Genomic DNA, 19520 nt, shown 5'->3' with positions numbered 1-19520 from the left:
CTTGAATATGTCAAAATTTGTTAAAACAAAATCTTCATTTGCTAAGGACATACAAGTTTGTGACAAAAGTAAACATATTTCGGAAGTATTTTTAAGCATATACCGTGCTAATAATTGATAGTGACTTCTTTTGGACATAGATTTTTATTATACTAGTGCCCAGCTTCTTTTGATACCATGGCTCAGTAGGTACCTTCATCGAAATCTATCCCAGGGAGATAACAATCAATGCTGTTAAAAATATGTCCGGTGTGATGGTGTAGAAAATAGTTTGTTTAGCTAGCTTATGAGTAAGGCAGCTAGCTGGCGGAAGGGCCTAAGATACAGTGGGGTGACCAGCCACACTGACAAAAATTGTGAACTGTGGATTAGGACTTGCATGGAATCCACCCACTCCCTGCTCAGATTGGAAGGGAGGTGCAGTCACTCCCTACTAAGACCCTGAAGTTTGGGAAAGTTATTGCAAATTAACCAGTTCCTTCTGAGATCCCAATTTACTGTAAAGATTGTGAAAGAACTGGACTAGAGAGTCTTAGTCCCTATTGGTCATTTTAAATCCACAGAGTACCTGTGATAGGTAACCCCTAAACAATTTGTGCATCCTACTTGTCTATAAGTAATTCTAAATTGAGAGGCCACTGGGCAACCCACTTCCAGGACTACTCCTGTTTCTCAGGAGCTATTCCTAGTCCCCAATATACTTTTCCTATACTCACAGTGAGTTTGAGGCGAGCCTGAACTATATAGTGAAACCCAGTCTCAAACAACTAAAAAAAATTATACAAATCTCAAGAAATAGTGCATAAAGTGTTCAGTCTTCCATGCTGAATTCTATGCCAATCCCTTTGAAAATTAATTATACAAACATATATATGCATAGTTTTCACCCAACCTCCTCAACCAAATAAACAAATCTTTCCTCTCCAAGATTCATAAATCACACCACTCATGTCAAAAGATTAGAGATTGTACCAGTCCTTCCTTGCCCACATATGTTCTGTTCCCAGTTCCGAAACATTCAAAAATGTTTTCTAAAAAGGAAAGCATTGCATCTAACATTTACTTAGATTTACATTACAAATATACACTATTCCATGTTTCTTTTGTTGTGTGTGAATTTTTAAGTGTCTTAAATGATCATTCACAAGTACTTAAAACAAAAAATCCCCTGCTCCTGATTAATAGCCTCAGTAGTCACCTTCCAAACATGAACCGATTATGAAAGAAGACATATGCCAAAGTTATCCTGACAAAAGTTTCACTCACGCCCAAATGACTCGATAATTGTTCGTGAGAGAAGACCAGTTTCTCAAGATGCCACAAACAGTATCTTCAACAGTGTGGTAACTAAGGTGATAAAGAGCTAAGTAGATCAAAACAAAATATTCCAGTCAACCCCAACACCTAAAAACAAAGCCGGCCTGCAGATCCAGAAGAATGGGAATACGGAAAGAAACCAAACCCAAACATCCCGTAATAAAAAAAAAAAAAATTGTGACGACTTCCCCGCTTTGCAGCGTCCCGATTTCCTACTTCACTTCCTAAGTGTCAGGCCCTACAATGGCGAACCAAGGTCCCCGGCCTCGAAAGGCTCACGAAACAGTGCAGAAGGACGCGAACTTGACCCCAAAGATCCAAGGGCTCGGGACGTTCCATTATAGAACCCAGCAGCCAGAGAAGGAAAAGTTAACCGCACCAGGGGTGGGCCTGGGGGAGTGGGTGGAGTTGGGAAGGGCTGGGAGGCTTCCGAGAGGTGGCTGTAAGAGCGGGGGAGACAGAAGGAATCATCTGAAAAGGCTAGATGCTGCCCCGGCCCGCCCGGCCTGGCCAGGATCACGGAGCTAGAGCCTAAGCGGAGGAGGGCGCAGCAGGGGCTCCGTGGAAGATGCCCAACCCAGGCGCGGCAGGCGGGTGGCGCCCCTAGCCCCGACAAGTCGGGATGGGGACGCTCGGCCCCACCCAGCCCTCCGGGAGGCCGGGGATGCCACATGCCACGCCCGCCACCGCTCCACGGACAGCTCCCCACCGAACGGAGACACTCACTTTCTCGTGGAAGATGGACTCCATGTTTATTTGTCTGGAGCCAACGGCCCCGCGCAGAACCAACCCCCTCCAGCTCCGCCCCCAATGCGGGTCCCGGTCCCACCCCTCCGCCCACTCCACCCACCGTGCTCACGTGCCTCGCGCTGACCAATCATACGTCAGAAGGAATACCACGTGGGCGGAGAACGAGTGAAGGCCGGGGTGGTAAGCGCAAAAAACACGTGACCTTAGTAGAGTCCTTATCACCTGTTATCCCGAGGTCTGGGGCTGCTGCAGCGCCGCCTTCCGCCTGGAGGATCTTCTGCACCTCCCACCCATTGCCATGGATTCTTGGATGTTTGGAGCCTGGGTGTTTGGATGAGGACCGCCCATCCGGGTTCTATGTTTTGTTTTCAGCTTGTTTGTACTTTCTACTTACTTCATCTGTATGCAGTTATTTAATATCTCCCGCCTTCTCACCCACTGAAAGCTTCAATTAAAAAAAAGATTATCATTACACTTCCCCAATACCTAGAATTTGTGTAAAAAGGATAGTTAATATCTAGATAAGGCTTACTATACCCTAAGCACTTTTCTAAATGCTTAGCATATAAGTTTAATGCAGTAGCTTTGTATTATTGTTATACATGTGAGGAAACTGAGGCATGATAGGTTAAGAGCAGCAGAGCCCAAGGTCAGACAGTAAGTTGTCTTCCGTGTTAAAAAGCCAGGCAGCTTGTTACCAGTGTGTTGTGGACCTGAAGAGGAAATGTCAGGTGGGGGAAGTGAAAAGTCCAGCAAAAGCGTGTGGGAGTGAGAGGAGGGCTTGATGAAACTTAAGGGGTAGGATAGGTGCAGATCTTGCTCCTTGAAACTAGACCAGGATGTGCTTTTAAAAGGCAGTGGAAAGATAGAGAACAATTTTACATTAAGAGACATGATCAGATTGGCATTTTAGAAGGATCACTGGCTGCAGAACAGAGCAATTGCTGTTAAAGGAAGTCTTCATGGGAGATGATGGCGGTCTGTACCAGGGTTGTGGCTCGAGGATGGAGAGACCATTCTTAAAGATAATTAGTAGGGTGACACAAGAGAACTTGGTGAGGGACTGGAAAATGTGAGAGGAGTGTTAGGAACGACTTCTGTGTTTCTGTCCTACACAGCCACTACAGCAGGAGCGGTATTTGTTCAGATCAGAAACACTAGAGGAGGAGCAAGGTTTGGGGAAGAGAAAACAGGGTTTTTGTTTTGAATAAAATAAATTTAAGTATCTATGAGACATTCATATGTTGAGAAATGGGTAGATGTCAGGCCTAGAGCTCAAGTTGGTTTGAGCTGTAGGATGGGGATTTGTTAGTATAAAAAAAGGTAACTGAAATCATTAGAGTACATAAAATCATCTTAGAGAAAACCAACAGACTGAAAAGATAGTTGGGTCCTGAGAGGTGAGAGGTAATAGTCAAAGAGGAGGTTAAAGCAGGAGGTTGTAATATGATGAAAAGCCCTGGGAAGAGAATGCTTCAGGGACCAGCCAGTGTCACTTGCTGCCAAGAGGTCAAGCAACACACGGACTTACAAGAGACCACTAAATTCTGTTCCTATGGAGACTGTTTTGGTGAATGCAAATTCAAGAGCACTAGAAGGAGCAGGGAGAGGTAAGGGAATGGAGGCTGTAGTGAGGAGCAAGTGCTCAAGGGGAGGACCTGGTTACCCTTTACTGAACATTTCTGCATGTGGTCCATAATTCTATATTGGGGAAACATCCTTGTTAGGGAATTGTGGCTTAACCAAGGAAATAAGTTATAGTCTGAAGAAGTGGAAAAAAAAATGCAAACTGTTTTCTGGTATGTTTTAAAGGTACAGTCGTTGTCTTTCCACTGAATGAAGCCAGCTGTCTTAGTACTTTAAGTCTCTTCTAACAAAATATCTCAGACTGGGTGATTTGTCAGTAGAAATTTATTGCTCACAGTTCTGGAGTCTGAGGAGTCTCAGATTAAGGCATCATTAAATTTGGTGTCTGGTGAGGGCCTGTTCCTCATTCATGGTGCCTTTCCTGTGTCCTCCTCACATGGCAGAAAGGCAAAGGAACAAGATCTGTAGGGCCTCTTGTATAAGGACCTAATGCCCTTCTTAGGACTTCTGCCCTCATGAGCTAAGAAATGCCCAAGCTCCACTTCTTAATACTAACACATCAGGGCTTAGATTTCAGCATATAAGCTTTGAAGGGACAGACCTTCAGACCATAGCACCGAGTATCTGGGAATCATTCTTGATTCCATTTGCATAACACTTCCACCTCACCCCTTACTCCAATTAGTCTGCACATGTTACACATCCACACCTAATTGTCTCTTCATTGCTATTGCTTGGTTCAAGCCTTCTTGGTTTCGTGTGTAGCCCAGTCTGTGGAACTCTGACTGGTCTCCTGATTCCAGTCTCAGTATGTCTAATTCATAGCGTTGTCAGTGATCTTGCTTTCAAAAAACAAATCTTACTCAGTTTTTCATTTATTGAACAAAGGAAGTGTTACTGTGCATCAGAAAATGGGACTATAATCATGAAAAAGACAACTAGTACCACCTTCAAATAAATTATATTGGGAAGGATTCTTACACAGTTGTCTAAATCTTATTTCCTTTAAAATCCTTCAGTGGCTTACCATTACCTTCTGTTGCCACCTTAAAAAGCTCTTTGTGATCTGGGCCAATCCTTTATTCCACTTTAACTCCCTGAATTTCTTCTGCTCCAGTCTAACCAACTTCTTCCCTTGACTTGGAAACTCTGTGCTACCACTATACCTTGTGCTTATCCATATTACAGCACCTACTCCACCACAGTAGCTTTATTACTTAAATGCTGCTAAACTGTCACCTTGTGAGGGTCACAGGAGTCCTGGTCATTTTATCAAGGGTTGGTGTAGAGCAGTAAGACAAAAGAGTATGACCCTAATTCAGGAGGAGAAAGATGTTACTAAGTCCAAATACACCAAATAGATACACTTCTATATTATCTTGGACAACTCAATTTTTCTTTAATGTACTTCCTTTCAATTTTATGTCACGTAAGATTGCACAAAATTTTTTTTTGAAGAGCAAAAGTTTTAAATTTAATAAACTGCAATTTACTAATTTTTAAAAACAATTTATACTTTGTGTTGAATTTAAGAAATCTTTGACAAACCCAAAGTCATTAAAATTTTCAGCTATATGATTTTTGCCAAATAAAATCTTTGCATCATCCTGTTAAAGTTCCCTTGAAGTATACTATCTTAGTCCACTTGGTACTACTCTAACAAAGTATCTGAGGCTAGGTGAGTTTATAAAGAAAAGGGGTTTATTTCAGCTCACAGTTCTGGAGTTCCAAGGTCAAGGGCCACACCTGGTGATAGTTTTCTTGTTGGCAAAGTCCTGAGGTGGTTTAGAGCAATTCCTGACTGTATGTTTTTTCTGGTCTCTCTTCTTACAAGGCCACCAAAAATTCAATCATTGAGATTCAACCTTGATGACCTTACCTAACCCTAATCATCTCTCAAAAGTCTCAAACTCTATCTACCGCTGTTGATTGTTCCCACCACCTTAATATGTCACCATGGGGATTACATTTTCACCTATGAACTCTTAGGGAACACACTGGAACCATCATAGCACACACAGTTTTAAAAACATTTTTTTCTGAAAAAAAATTTGAGGGAAAAATTAGATATATAATTTAATAGTATTGTGGTCCAAAGTGAGAAACAAAAAATTAAAATACTAATTACAAATTTAACACTTATGCATACAGACACTCAATAATTATTTTATAAACCAAGTGTATTTAAAACTTGAAAAAGAGAAGAGGAGGACATATCATGTATAAGTGGAAATTCCCTATTTAAATTGTCCCAATAAATGTGGTTTTTTTGTTTTTGGGGGGTTTTTTTTGGTCCTGGGGATCAAACTCGGGACCTTGGGCTTGCGAGGCAGGTGGAACCACTGAGCTGAATCCTCGGCCCAAAATTAACTTTTTTTTTGGTGCCGGGGATCGAACTCGGGACCAATAAATGTTTTGATAAAAAAAAAAAAAAACTTGAAGACTAACTCAGCGAAAGTATAAAAAAGTATATAAAAGATCATCTCAGTAAGAAGTATAAAAGATGCCAGGAGGGATGCACATACCTGTAATCCCAGTATTCAGGAGGCTGAGGCAGGAGGACCGTGAGTTCAAGGCCAGCCTGGGACACAGAGCAAGTTGAAGGCTATCCTGGACTAGAGAGAGACCTTGTTCCCTCACCATCAAAAACAAATAACAAAAACACCAAAAACAGTATAGAAAGAATCACATTTCAAATTCTTATAATTAAATAACAAACATGTTTTTATTTCTCCCATAACTTTTAAAACATGAATATTCTGTAATTTAGCCACAGTCTACTTCCAGGTAACTTCTTCATTGGGCCTCAATTCCCTATGCAGAAAGAAAGAAGGAAAGGAAAAACTGTAAATAAAACTGCTATGAGGTGGTCAGAAGAATATTTTATAGTCTATTAATATGACCCATTAAAAACTTTATATTATGGACCGGGGATTTAGCTCAGTGGTTTCGCCGCCTGCTGTGCAAGCACAAGGACCCGAGTTCGACCCCCAGTACCAAAAAAAAAAAAAAAAAAACCTTTATATTAGATTCATCCTATTCTCTCATGACTTTAAACTCTTACCATAGCTTCAGTTTTCCACATTAAAGACCTACAATTTCTTAGTACATATAACAGCTATTATTCTTTCAATGAGTTTATTCATGTTTTCTATATCCTTTTTACCTCACTGTGTCTTTTTAAAAATCCTTGACTTATAAACCACCTCTATAAGTACCTGTGGAAGCTACTCACTCCTCTTTTTTCCTTTTTGTTTTTGTTTCTGTTTTTTTGAGACAGGGTCTTGCTATATAGTTCAGCTTGGTCTTGAACTCACTATGTAGCCCAAACTGACCTTGAACTTGTGGCAATCCTCCTGCCTCAGCTTCCCCAGTGCTGGGATTACAGGCGTGTGCTATCACACCCAGCTACAGCCCTCTTGTATGCTGAGCTTCTTCCAATCCAGACAGGAGTACATCCACTGGCACATACTCTCTCTGCTAACCATAACCCTCTGCTGCCAGAGGAGCCATCTCTAAAGATACAATGGAACCAGGAAGCTTCCAGCTACAATCACTGAAGCCCTGTATTTAAAGCTCTGAGGTAATGTTGTTGAAAACACAGCACTAGATCACTTTTTATTTGACTTGCATCATGGCTTATGTAAGACATTATATGTGAATCCTTTATACAGGACAAGATTTGATTAACTGGTTTAAAACTTTGTTTCTATGTTAAAAGGTACTCTGAATTTCAAAAAATGAGATGTTCAAAGATCTACAATAGACTGTTTATAAACCGAAGACTGTTTACATCCAAAGGTAATCATATAATCTTATCAAAGAAGTGAATAACAAGCCTAAAAAACAGTATCACTTGAATCCAATTCTTCAGGGGAGAGAAATTACCCCCTCTGTTTATCTTTGGTGCATATAGTATTAAGAAGAATATTCAAGTTGGCCAATAGCTGTTTTTAAAGAAAAAAATGTGTGAACTAACCTTTTAAATAGCATACTCTTGTTCCGGAAGGCAGTTAGCTTTTCATCGTTCCTTCTGTCCATGTACCATCCTAAGACAAATCCCATGGGGACAAGTATATGTACCCAGTGGTCACGCACAATCTGAACTAAGTTCACCATTATTGCTAAAAGCAAAACAAAAAGATTTATAAATCAGAAATATACATATAATTGCCTATATAATATCTTCTAAATTGCATCTGCAATGGAAAGATAGCTGTGGATGTGAAACATCTTAAAATCAAAATGTGCCTCAAAATCTGCTTGGCATAAGAATGTACAGTAGTACAGTATTAAAAAAAAGAATGTAGTACAGTAATTAAAATCTACTTGATGACTATTAGGTGACAATGGTCAGTTTACACTTCAAGAGAAAATTTTAAAATACAAAAAATAAAAAATAAAATTAAACTGCAGTAAAACCTATTTATTAAATTTTATTAAATTTATTTTTATTTAAATATAAATTATACATAAAAATTTACATAAATATCTATAAATAAAAATTTAAACATAAATTTATTTTAAAATATAAATTTTAATATAAATTTATTAAATTTATTTATTAAATTTTATTTTTGAATTCACCAGTGACTTGATAGAGGGTTGAGTAAGAGATTAAAAGAATTCTACTTGCAACAAAACCTGACACACCAGGTCCTCAACATTATTTGATGGAATGTATGCTGGGATACCTATTACATGTAGGTTTTTCCAGAAGATATAACATCAACACATTTATTGAGATTCAGGATCTAGAACTGTGTGCCTGTAAACAGCCGTGACAAAACTGTTGATTAACAAAGTTCAACTCTACAACATTTCCAATTTTAGCTCCTTAAAATAAAATCGGGCTGGGCGTGGTGGTACAAGCCTGTAGTCCTAGCAGTTGGGAGGCTGAGTCAGAGGCCAGCCTATGCTACAAATCAGTTTAAGGGCAGTCTGAGCTACAAAGAAAGACTTTATTTTTTAAAAAACTACCTGTAAAGATGATTATTTCATGGTCCTAATACTGATTTAGAACTTTTACATGTATAAAATAGTGTCACAATAGATCTGAATCTCAATTAATTGACCCTATGAAAGATAGGCTATCATATATTTCTACATATAGCATGAAATAACTATTATCAAATAATACAAATATCAAATATTATACAAATAAGGACGCACCTTAACTCAAATAGCTGTTTAGTGGAGGCCTGGAATTCAAATTCAGGTTCACTCCAAATGTCTGCCCCTTATCATTCCACACTGCCTCTTTTAAGAGCCTCTCCATGAATTTATATTTTTGGTACATAAGAGCTTTTACATTTCTGAGTTTTCAAAAGTCAGAAGAGGAGAACTAGTTATCATGATGTGAAAAATAACAAATGCACACTAATTCAATAAAAACATATTTAAACCATCATCAGTAAAAGTTTGTACATATAGATGAAATAAAAACACACTTGAAAGAAAAAAAAAGAAAGAAGACAAGAAAAAAATGTATGTAATTCAGTGTGGACAATGTATCTAAAGGTATGCCTTGACTGTAACAATTGTCTTACATGTTTTATATGTTCTTTGGCCTATTAGTCTGGTTTTCAATCTACATACATGATAATTCACTTTATAAGTTCTTATAAGATAAATAAATGAATCTGATGGTGCAAAAATAAAAGAGGGGATGGAGGGGAGAGAAAGAAGACAATTGAAATGTGTTATGTACATGTGCCAATCCCCTACTGTGAAGTAATCATTATGTACTGCAAACATATAGTAATAAAAGTGAAAAAGCACACACATTCACGTGCATGTGAATAAATCACACACCATGGCTGAGAAGACACATGACAACACCCTAGTAGAAGCAATATCTTACTGCCAACTAAAGTGCTTAGCACTAATCTAAGCTAGGAATATGTAGACTAAATTCACACCTTTCCTTCTGACCTAGTCCACATACTTACACAATTCTAATTATTTCTCAAGCTTTTATTAAATACCTATTATCCAAAGTCACTGCCCATGATGCTAATTTGCACAGTGTAGTTCATAAATAACATGTAATACTACATACAGCAGGTTCTAGTCTATGCCACCGATCTAGAAAACTAGGATCTAAGTACATGATGAGACATTTAAATGTACAATTTAAAAGTTTGAAATTTTAGTCTGGTGTCTACAGCTAGAGTTCTGAACCTTGATAACATCACCATCGCCCAGGGAGCCCTCTCAAAATAAGGATTCTTTTGGCCTTACTTCCAGGGTGAGGCCTGGACAAATCTATACTTGAAAGAATTCCCCAGCTGATTTTGATGCAAATGCTTCTTGGGGGTACAATCCTAAAGTCAATCAACCTTCCTTTATTTCCTTGAAGATGATGGTTCTCTTAGCACTGTGCCTTCAGTTAAGGGACATAATATTGAGATCTTAGAAGATACTATAACTTTAAAAGCACTAAACAATATATCTGTTCATGTGGCCTGTGTTCAAATTCAAGAACTCAGTGGTTATCTAGTCTGCTTCCTGTCTTTATTAGCTCCTAACAGGTGTCATTACCACCCTGAGCAGCACAGCTTTTACATATCATTTTGTATTTAACCAGCAAATAAGAGTTTTAAAAGAGCCCATGGCCATCTGTGAGATATGAGCATCCCTGGCATTCTTTCAACAGAGCCAGAAGCTAAGGACTGGGTTGGTCTGGCTCTACTCTGAAGGGATGAGAGGAGACGAAATGGTCCTTGCTTCAAGTAGACTACACAGACTTCAGAATTAAACACTGGGACTGAAACACAAAAGGATTCTGCACACTCAGAATCCAGAACTGGAGTCAATCACCATGAAAGAACATCCCCAAAGTAAACAACAAATCTTAGTCCCAGAGGCGTTTCATATTATGATACAACCTATATCCACTGGACTATGGAAGCAGCCCACTCTACATCATTTATCCTGTATGTTTTCCAGGAAGGACAGAGATGTATTTTCATAAAAAGTGAACTAGACTGGGAGGCTAAGGCAAGGGGATGGTAAATTCAAGTCCAGTCTGGGCAACTTAGTGACTCAGAACCTGTCTCAAAGATAATTTTTTTAAAGGGCTGGGGATGTAGCTCAGAATGAAGGCTGAGATCAATCCTCAGTACTGGAGGGGAAAAAAAAGCAAATAGGAGGTGGGGGATAGGGGACAGTGTGGATGGGCCCTTGGTCATGGGCAGGGACTCTAAGAGAGATTTATCTCATAGGCAAAGGCAAGACTAGGGCATGATCCAGTGAGGCAGGCCCAGGTTTGGGATGAGTAGATCGTTAGCAGGAGGAAAAAAGGGCCAATTGGTTTGGGGAATGGCAACCCTGTGAGTGTGCTGTATGTATTTTTAGTGTCTTTATAGGACCTGTAAGAAAACTTTGCTTTTACTTCAGAATCATAAGCAGCTATGGAATTCCTTAAACACGAACTGGGTTTTATCTTTTGGACTTCAGCAGTCATTACTCAATCATCTTTTTCTAAATTCTATGTTTTGGGCGGAGGGGATGAGACGTGCTGGAGACTGAACCCACAGCTTCCGAAAAGCACAGATTATACCACTGAACTATACCCCCAGGCTTGGTCATGTATCTTTTAATACTAAAATGATCCAGATTTTTGGGTCCTCCTCTAGCAAGACCTGAATCATACAGCACTGCACTTTTTACTTTTCATAATCATCAATTCATCTAAATCTCATAAGAGCATTATGTGGCCAGGCATGGTGGCGCACACCTATGATTCCAGCACTCGGGAGGCTGAGGCAAGAGGACTGCTGTGCCAGCCTGGGCTACACAGTGAGTTCAAAGGCTAAGGACATAACCAGGGACAACAGTGGTAGTAAGGGATAGAGTTTGATTGGTACAGTACCCCTGCAGTTTGCTCCTTGGCCCAAGCTCTTTTGTTATACATTACTGTTTCTCCAGTGTAAAGGTAAACATTTATATTAACTTTATTTTCTTCTTTTTTTTCCTAATATTACTTTTTCTTCAATCCAATTATCTTTCCCTTAACTTCTAAAAAATCCTGTATCTGGAGCATAGTTTTGTAAATCACTCTGAATTTATGTGGGAAACGTACAGATATTTAGACATTTTAAGCTAACTGCCCCCCACAGCAGCACTTTATATGTACTGCTTTAAAAGTATGCACTTGGCCGCCCACACCGGTAATCCTGGCTACTCTGGAGCTAGGTCAGAAGATCTCAAGTCTGAAGCCCCAACTGAGTACTTGCCTAGCAAGTGCGAGGGTTCGACCCCAGTAACTAAAAAAAAAAAAAAAAAAAGTTATCCATTAACCTATAAAAACTGTACTACATGCATAGAAGAATCTACTCCTGCACTCTTAATGCCATATACACCCTGGAAACCAAACACAAGTTTGTTAGGTTTTTTAAAAGCAAACTGGCAAGTGCATGGTTTGTGGAACAGTCGACGCAAGAGGATCTGATATAGTCAGGTCAAAGAGAAGACAGATCGCAGAGATGTGGACAAATGTGGACGGTCCCGGAGAAGCAGACCCTTCCCTGCTTCTGGCTAGGCATGGGATCTAGGCTGGTCTCCTCTCCATTTCGGTCGAGGCTGGCCTTCAGCTCACCTGTAAAACCGTTTTCCAATTATGATGGCTTCGAAATACCCTTCCCAAAAGCCTCCAGACAGGAAACGTAACTCAGCCGTCCACTCCAAGACAAACGTATTTCTTTTCCCCTCACCTTCTCTTGGGAGCCCCAGACCACCACACCACACGCGCACATCACTGCCGAAGGCTTTCCCAGAACTCTTCCCGCCTGCACGACCGCAATCAGAGCCGCCGAGGCCTGCCAGAGACCCCTGACCCACCTTCAGACTGGGTGCCAACAATGACCCCACCACCAAGGGCAGCTTCGATCTCAGCCACCCCCACTGGCGGAAGCGCGACCTCGGGATCTGCCAAATGCGGAGCCCGCACAGGGGGAGACGCGGCGGCGGAAACATCTTTTCTTCTTTCTTCAAATTTTTACTCTTTCCATTTAAAAACTTCAAACATTATTGATAATTTCTCTATACATCTGCGGCCCAAGGTGAAAAGTCTTGTTGGTGAAAGCGCTTTCGTCTTCCTGTTGTTTGGTCCGCACCCCCCTGAACTGGTATCGCCCGGGTCGTCCCCTCCTCTGCCGCTCGCCTGCAGGTTCAAAATGGCGGTCACCACTGAGGGGTGTTTTCATGCCCGTGGTCAGTGGTGCTGAGCGAGTATCAGCGTTTCTCCTCCTTGAGCCTGGATTCAGCTGGGGGTTGGGAAGGGCAGTGGACGGCGTTGGGGGAAGCCTCACGAGGCAAGTGAGGGCGAGAGAAGGGAGTGAGCCTTCGGATGGGGGAGGGGGCGTCCTCGGCCCTAGGGGACAGCCGGCCTCCGACCCAGTCTCCCGGGAGAAGTGCTCCTGCGGTTCCGGTTGCGACTGTCCTGGAAGTTCCTCGCGAGTGAAAGAGAAGTGACTTCTTGGGTGGAATACTCCCGGGTTGTTTGTGACAGTCCGTACTCTTCACTCCTGCGCTCGCTCTCCTTCCCTCCTTTCCGTAGCTTCACTCTCGCGCCGGGGGGCTCCTCCGCCGTGGGCTCTGATCCTTCGCCTCATGGCTCCGCCTTCTGGGGCTCAGCCACCGCGAGGCTGCTAAGCACTGGGCACAAAGTAGGCGTCCAGTTAGCTCATTGACTCCGAGGACCGTTCAGATGATAGTACCGCGCCTTAATAGAATTGTCTTCATCGCTCTCCAGCGCTTTCAGTACCACTGCAGTTTCCCACAATCTCATTCTTTTCGGCTTTGTACTTTTGTACATTCTCTTCAGAAAACAGAAGATCAGACTAGCTCTAACTTCTGTAAGTCTTTGACCTGCGAACCGGAGCCATCAGTTTTGCTCATCCCCGAATCTTTTAATTTTACTCCCTTTTGATCCTTTAAGGAAGTGCTGCTCTTCCTGAGCGACCCGGAAGAGACTTGCCCTTCAATAAGCTCTAGGTCTAACCCAGTCTCCTTCCTTTCCTTTGTATTTTGCACACTTCTCTTTGTCATCATCAACATGCATGCTCAATATTGACAGAGCAAGTAACCTAACCGATACATACTGTTTGTGATGGAGTAGTATTTATTGGTCAGACTCTTCTCTGCAGGGATTTATGATATAGTGAGGGTTCACTCTTAAAGCACATATACATTTCTGTTGCTTTGAGCACTGGGCAAGAGGGAGGTCGAGATCAGTTTGTGAATGATCTTGATTTCCAACCAAGGAGTTGAGGTTTTTATTCAGTAGTTAGCAGGAAGCCAGTGGATATGTCGTGCAAAGATTGAGTATGAGAACATTTGTCTCTCAAGATGTTCTTGTTAATATTTGTGTTAATAGCATCAGTTTGGAACAGGAAAACTAGAGGAAATTTGCAAAAATTCAGGTAAGGCGATGAACACCTCCATTGAAGTAGGCCAATGAAGAACGTTAGACTAAATGCCAAATGGAGTTTAACTACTGGCTGCCACTTTCTTGGTAAGAGGATGACTAGTTTTCTGTCTGAAAGACTACCTGGTTGATAACATTAAAATCCAATTTGGGCGCTGAGTGTGGTGGCATATGCCTGCAGTCTCAGCTATGGTCTTCGGAAAGCTGAGCAGAAGAATCACAAGATCAAGGCCAGCCTGGGCAACTTGGTATGACCCTGTCTCAAAATAAAAGGCCTAGGGATGTAATTCAGTGCCCCCTGGGGTCACACAACAAATCCATTCTGAGTCATGGACAAAAAAAAAAGCTGATGTTGCCAACCTGCTCTTTATATAAGTGGCAAGCACAATGCTCCACAGTCTAAAGCCTTGATTTTGGAGTTCAGACCTGTGCTGTTACAGTAACCACCAGCCACGTGGGATATTGAGCACTTGAAATGTGGTTAGTTTGAATGGAGATGTGCTGAATACTAAGTACACACTGGATTTTGAAGACTTGGTACAAAAAACAATGTAAAATATCTCAGTTTGTTGAAATGATAACATTTGGTTATAAAATACTAAAACTTCATCTGCTTTTACTTTTCAATATGGCTATGAAAAAGTTAAGAATTATATGTGGCATACATTGTATTTCTATTGACAAAACTAGTCTGGGTCTAGACCAGTGGTGACAAACCTATGTCCAAAGTGGGCTGTGTGTATCGTTGAAAGCGCTAAAAGGTTCACCATCGCTGGCCTAGACTCATGATGGAGGAATTAGTAAGGAGGTGGGATTTGAACTGGGGCCTGAGAGCATGATGACCTGTGATGGCAGGGCACAGCTCGGCCTGCTCCGTGGCCAGTGAAGCCATTGAGCTGTTTTGGGCTTTGTTTTGCCCTCAGGCAGTAAGAGGCCTGCAAAGATTTCTGAGCAAAAAGTAATGTGCGTAGGGCTATTTTTGAAGATTAATTCAGCAGGAGTGCTGAGATTGATGGGAAGGAAGGAAAAACTGGAGGCAGAGAAATGAAGAGATCCAAAGGTAAGAGAACAAGACCTTATATTAAGTAAGGTGCTGGTAGTAGGACTAAAAAGGGATGATATATGTACAAGCTTTACTGAGGGAAAAATAATCTGAAATTGGCAATGAATTGTTAAAGAAATGGTAAAGGGAGAGCAATGAAACAGAATTTCAAGTCTTGGTTACTTAGATATTGACTACTGATATTGTAGAATTATAAAGTATATTTGAGGCTAATGGAATTTAGCCCCAAAATGGAACCAGCAAAGGTGAGAGGAGGAGGCAGTCTGCTAAAATACTCCCTTTTTAAAAAATCTCCCTACTTTCTGTTACTGTGCAGTCATACATATCAGCTCATTTTCCTAAACATCTTTCTACTTGTTAATGAATCTTGACATCTTTCTCTATTGTCTGTTGAACTAGGGCTAAAGATTCCAAGGCCGTTCCTATGTGGCCCCTTTGTGTTCGGTAGACGCCCCCTTCCACCCCCCCATGTTTTGCTTATCTCAATTTTGAGTATTTTCTCTACCCAGGTCCTACAAAACCTTAATAATTTTATTTTTTTGTTTTTGGTACCAGGGACTGAACTCAGGACCTGGTGCTCGCGAGCCAGGCATCGGTACCACTGAGCTAAATCCTCAGCCCCAAACCTTAATAATTTTAGTTCCTAACTTGTGAGTTTCTATTATTGAGAATTTGGAAAAATCTTGTTTCCTGAACTGTATATTCAAACTCCTGATCATAACCAACTTGGCTCTTTATTACTTACTTTCTGACTTTTATTACATTATCCCTGTTTTATGTGAACCTAAGCTTCCTGAAAGTATGTTTCTTTTTTAATGGACTATATATTATATTATCTGTTGTTATTCCTTGAAGAAAACAATTATAAATGAAGGATACAATTACACTGCATTCATAAGTCTTTTTTCTTTTAGATTTATAAAGAACTCTTCCTCTGAACTTGTGATGTTTCATCATATGTACAACTGAGGTATCAGTAAGTCATGAATGTCTGATAAACATTTAGTTGTTTTTAAAATAATTTCATTTATTTATTTGTTTGTTTGTTTATTTATTTTGGTGTGGGGATGTGTGGTGGTACAAGTGTTGAACCCAGGGCCTTTGTGCTGACCTACATTCCCCAGCCCTTTTTTTTTTTTTTTCTTATTTTAAGATAGAGTCTCACTAAGTTGCCAAGTTGCCCAGGCTGAGCTTAAATATACAATCCTCCTGCCTCAGCCTGCCAAAGTGCTGAGATTACAGGAGTACAACACCATGCCCAGTTTTAAAAAGTTTTAACATGGATTCATTTGGTTGTATCTCCAAGATATTTTGTATTTTAAATTCACAATCTAAATGGGAAGAAAAGTGGAAGTAAAAGTAGAGCTGAGCGAAAAAAGAAAAAGAATTTTTCTTAGGCCATTATTATAACTGTGGTACAGGAAGCTTTTTGGCATGGAGAATTTTTTAGTTCCTCCCCAAAATTGTATTTTTAAACATTTTTCATGAAATAAAGAATGATGTCTTTGTAGTTCTCATATCTCAAACAGGAACAGTGTAAGTCACTGTATTTTTTTTTTTTTGTATGGGGATCGAACTCGGGGTCCCTCTGCTTGTGAGGCAGGTGGCGGAACCACTGAGCTAAATCTCGGGCCCTATATTTCAAATTTTAACTTACCAACAGTTACTTATTGAGCAGCTACTCTGTGCAGGGCTTATGCTAGTATGCCAGATGGATCAAGCCTAATCCTGTACTCAAGAGAGCTCTCTCAAGGGAGAGGAAATACAAGTAGTAACTGTTAATGTTGTGTTAAGAGCATTAAGCTCCTTATTTTTTGACACAGGATCTTGTTCTGTAGTCCAGGCTGGCATGGAAAGTAGCTCAGGCTGGTCTAAAATTTGGAATCCTCCTGCTGCTGCTTTGTGAGTGCTGGGATTACAGGCATGTGCCACCACGCTCAGCTCATTAAGTTCATTTAATATTAGTTGTGCCTCATTCATTCACGTGAATTAACGTGTATTGACCACCACATGTGTTAGGCTCTGTGTAGGCTTTGTAATAACACTGACCGATAAGATCATGAAGTCCACATTCTAGTGTAGGAGTCAGGTGAGCAAAAGGACTCAGACAAACCAAGAAATAAATAAAAAGCAATTACAGAGACCTCTAAGTATTTTTAAGGAAATAGAATGATACTGCAAAGCTCAGCTTGGTGGGGCACACCTGTACTCTCTGCACTTTGGGAGGCTGAGGTAGGAGGATCACAAGTTCAAGTCCTGCCTGGCAACTTAGAGAAACCCTGTCATAAAATTAAAAAAGAAATGAAAAGCTCTAGAATGTAGCTCAGTGAGAAGACCCTGTATTCAATACTCAGAACCACCAAAAAAAAAAAAAAATGATATCGCAGAGTGAACAGGAGTAGAAAAGGACTTCAGGTTGGTCAAGGGGTGTTGCAGAGCAAATGGGAGACAGGAAATATATGAGTAGTGAGAGACCTTGGTGACTGGAGATAGAAGGAAATTAGAGAAATCAAGTAGATTCATTGAAAAACCTCAGTGTACAACCTCAGGCAGGACATTTCACTAGTTGTGCAATGTGATAGTGTGAATAGGAAGGAGATGAGGATGAGGAGACACATTTGTGAGCAGATGTCAGAAATTTTACTATGAAAGGGAAACATAAAAATAATGCAGTGGTTTTAGGGTTAAGAGGTTCTTACAAGTTGGGAATTTCTAGAATGTCTTTGTAAGCTTGTGAAAGTAACTCATCAGTGATGTAGGAAAAAGTGAATGACCGAAGAAGTCAGATGTCCTAGAAGACTCGTAGAGGCATTGGCCTTGGATGGGAACACGGCTATGTATTACACATAATAGGAAACCCAACAGTGTACCTGCAGATAGATTAATTAATATGTTGTCTGGAAAAGGAGAAGTTGCTGTCTGGTTTTATTTTCTGATTGAAGAATGCAGTGAGATTTATCAGCTGAAAGTAGGGAGGAGAGAGGGGGTGATGGTTGAGCAGAGAAGAAGTGGTGTGAATGGTACTCTGAGAAGGAAAGTCAGTCTGCAAAGAAAAGAAGGATTGAAGGGAGTAAGGGCTATTTGAGAATTGGGGTTGTGAATTGAAAGAGCAAACAGCCCAGTTGTGTGGGGGTTTTTCTCCTTGTCTGACAGCTGCTGGAGCAGGCAAAGTAAATGACTGGGGTCGATTAGGGTTGGGATTTCACAATGCAAATACAAAGAAGAACCAGAGAAGTAGATAGTTCAGAGTGTTTGCAAAATAATGACTCATACATGGAAGGTTGCTGCCCTGAATAGAGACAACAGGGGGTTGCGGATAGTGAAAAAGTGGCCAGTGGATAAGAGCAGTGAGACCAAAGGGTTTTTGCAGTGGGAATTCTTGAGCAGGTAAGATGGAGTAAGAGAGTGAGATGTTTGAGAAATTTTGAAAGTAGCATAGGCCCTGGTCATTATCAGGTAGGGTGTAACTGGTGATGGGTGGCCGAAGTGAAACAAAGATTATTGCAGTTAAGAAAGCCAAGGCATTGAGAGCTCAGTATTGCAGCTACTAGAAGAAAGATCAACTCAGGAGCTAAAGTTCTTAGTGAAACAGATCAGATTCATAGATGCCAGCACTGAGGAGGAAATTAAGAAGGCTACTCATGAACTAGCTGGCTGGCATAAGCTTTATTAGGACTGGAATACTTGAAAGGCAAAAGAGAAGGTGTGGTTTGGCAGCTGCAATCAGGAGCTTTTGAGGTCCAGGGAGTGCAAGAGATTTAAAAATAATTTTCAAAGCTCTTGAGAAGGTTGCAGGAGGAACAGTATCGTTGGGGAACAGCCAGGTATCTGTGGAGACAGGCAGATGAGTTGTAGGTGAAAAGAAGCATACTTCTAGAGTGCAGACTGAAAAGATTCCCAAGGTGGAAAGGTGGGGTTGGGTCCAGCTGTGAGAAATACACATCAGTAATAATGGATAAGCGAGGAGTCTTTAATTTGGAGCTGTTACTCAGGTAAACAAGAATAGGAGATGTGGTGGACTTAGCCTTCGGTCATCCTGGTATGAAAGGTGGAATAGTCGGTAGATGAACTTAGGTAGATGGTGAGAGATCATCAGGTAATTCAGTGACCTTCTGTCCTACTCACATAGCCAGGAAAGGCCAGTTTTACCTTCTTTTTTTTTTTGGTGCTGAGTATCGAACTCGGATCCTTCTGCTTGCGCAGCAGGCAGTGGAACCACTGAGCCAAATCCCCAGGCCCCTTCTTTTTTTTTTTTTTTGAGGCAGGGTCTCACTATGTAGTTCAGGCTGGCCTTGAACTCACTGTGCAGCCCAGGCTGGCCTCGAACTCACAAAGATCCTCCTGCCTCAGCCTCTGAGTGCTGGGATTACA

The 19520-nt window shown here is 41.0% G+C and overlaps 3 protein-coding genes across 10 annotated transcripts in view; 1 reads left to right on the top strand and 2 right to left on the bottom strand.

Annotated features, from left to right (window-relative positions):
* The window catches only part of Atxn3 (ataxin 3), a 40298-nt gene extending 38169 nt beyond the window's left edge, over positions 1–2129 (bottom strand). For 3 of the 4 annotated variants that reach the window (XM_004837016.3, XM_087195511.1, XM_087195510.1), the window contains exon 1: positions 2044–2129. In XM_004837016.3, coding sequence (XP_004837073.1) covers positions 2044–2067 — 24 coding nt within the window. In that variant the 5' untranslated portion in view covers positions 2068–2129. The remainder of the gene's footprint in view (positions 1–2043) is intronic. The other variant, XM_087195512.1, reaches the window with a different exon arrangement.
* Positions 2130–6360: 4231 nt separating this feature from the next.
* Ndufb1 (NADH:ubiquinone oxidoreductase subunit B1) lies at positions 6361–12686 on the bottom strand. 3 transcript variants are annotated; one of them, XM_087195514.1, is made up of 4 exons: positions 12499–12596; positions 8827–8969; positions 7634–7778; positions 6361–6468 (listed from the first exon to the last, which is right to left on the bottom strand). In XM_087195514.1, the coding sequence occupies exons 3-4, from the start codon at positions 7771–7773 to the stop codon at positions 6432–6434; spliced, it is 177 nt and encodes a 58-aa protein (XP_087051640.1). In that variant the 5' UTR covers positions 7774–7778; positions 8827–8969; positions 12499–12596; the 3' UTR covers positions 6361–6431. The 3 variants fall into 3 exon arrangements, with proteins under 3 accessions (XP_087051640.1, XP_004837078.2, XP_087051639.1); XM_004837021.4 differs by lacking the exon at positions 8827–8969 and having other exon boundaries at positions 12499–12686; XM_087195513.1 differs by lacking the exon at positions 8827–8969 and having other exon boundaries at positions 12372–12570.
* A 115-nt stretch (positions 12687–12801) lies between these two features.
* Positions 12802–19520, top strand: part of Cpsf2 (cleavage and polyadenylation specific factor 2) — a 32114-nt gene continuing 25395 nt past the window's right edge. The window contains exons 1-2 of one of the 3 annotated variants that reach the window (XM_004837022.4): positions 12802–12971; positions 16064–16119. The gene's annotated coding sequence lies outside the window, so the exon portion shown is untranslated. Of the gene's footprint in view, positions 13515–16063; positions 16126–19520 lie in introns of all 3 variants that reach the window. The other 2 variants (XM_021244791.2, XM_013066688.3) reach the window with 2 other exon arrangements.

Source organism: Heterocephalus glaber, unplaced genomic scaffold (assembly GCF_053883595.1).
Source record: "Heterocephalus glaber isolate CG9 unplaced genomic scaffold, H.glaber_assembly_v1.0 deba00001608, whole genome shotgun sequence".
Taxonomy (NCBI): Eukaryota; Metazoa; Chordata; class Mammalia; order Rodentia; family Bathyergidae; genus Heterocephalus; species Heterocephalus glaber.
This window is presented reverse-complemented; position numbering and strand designations above follow the sequence as displayed.

Coding starts and splice junctions, on each gene's coding strand:
- Ndufb1 (XM_004837021.4), bottom strand. CDS start 7,773: ATGGTGAACTTAGTTCAGATTGTGCGTGACCACTGGGTACATATACTT. Junction 6,469..7,633: donor AAGAGTATGCTATTTAAAAG/GTTAGTTCACAC, acceptor CTTTCTGCATAG/GGAATTGAGGCCCAATGAAG.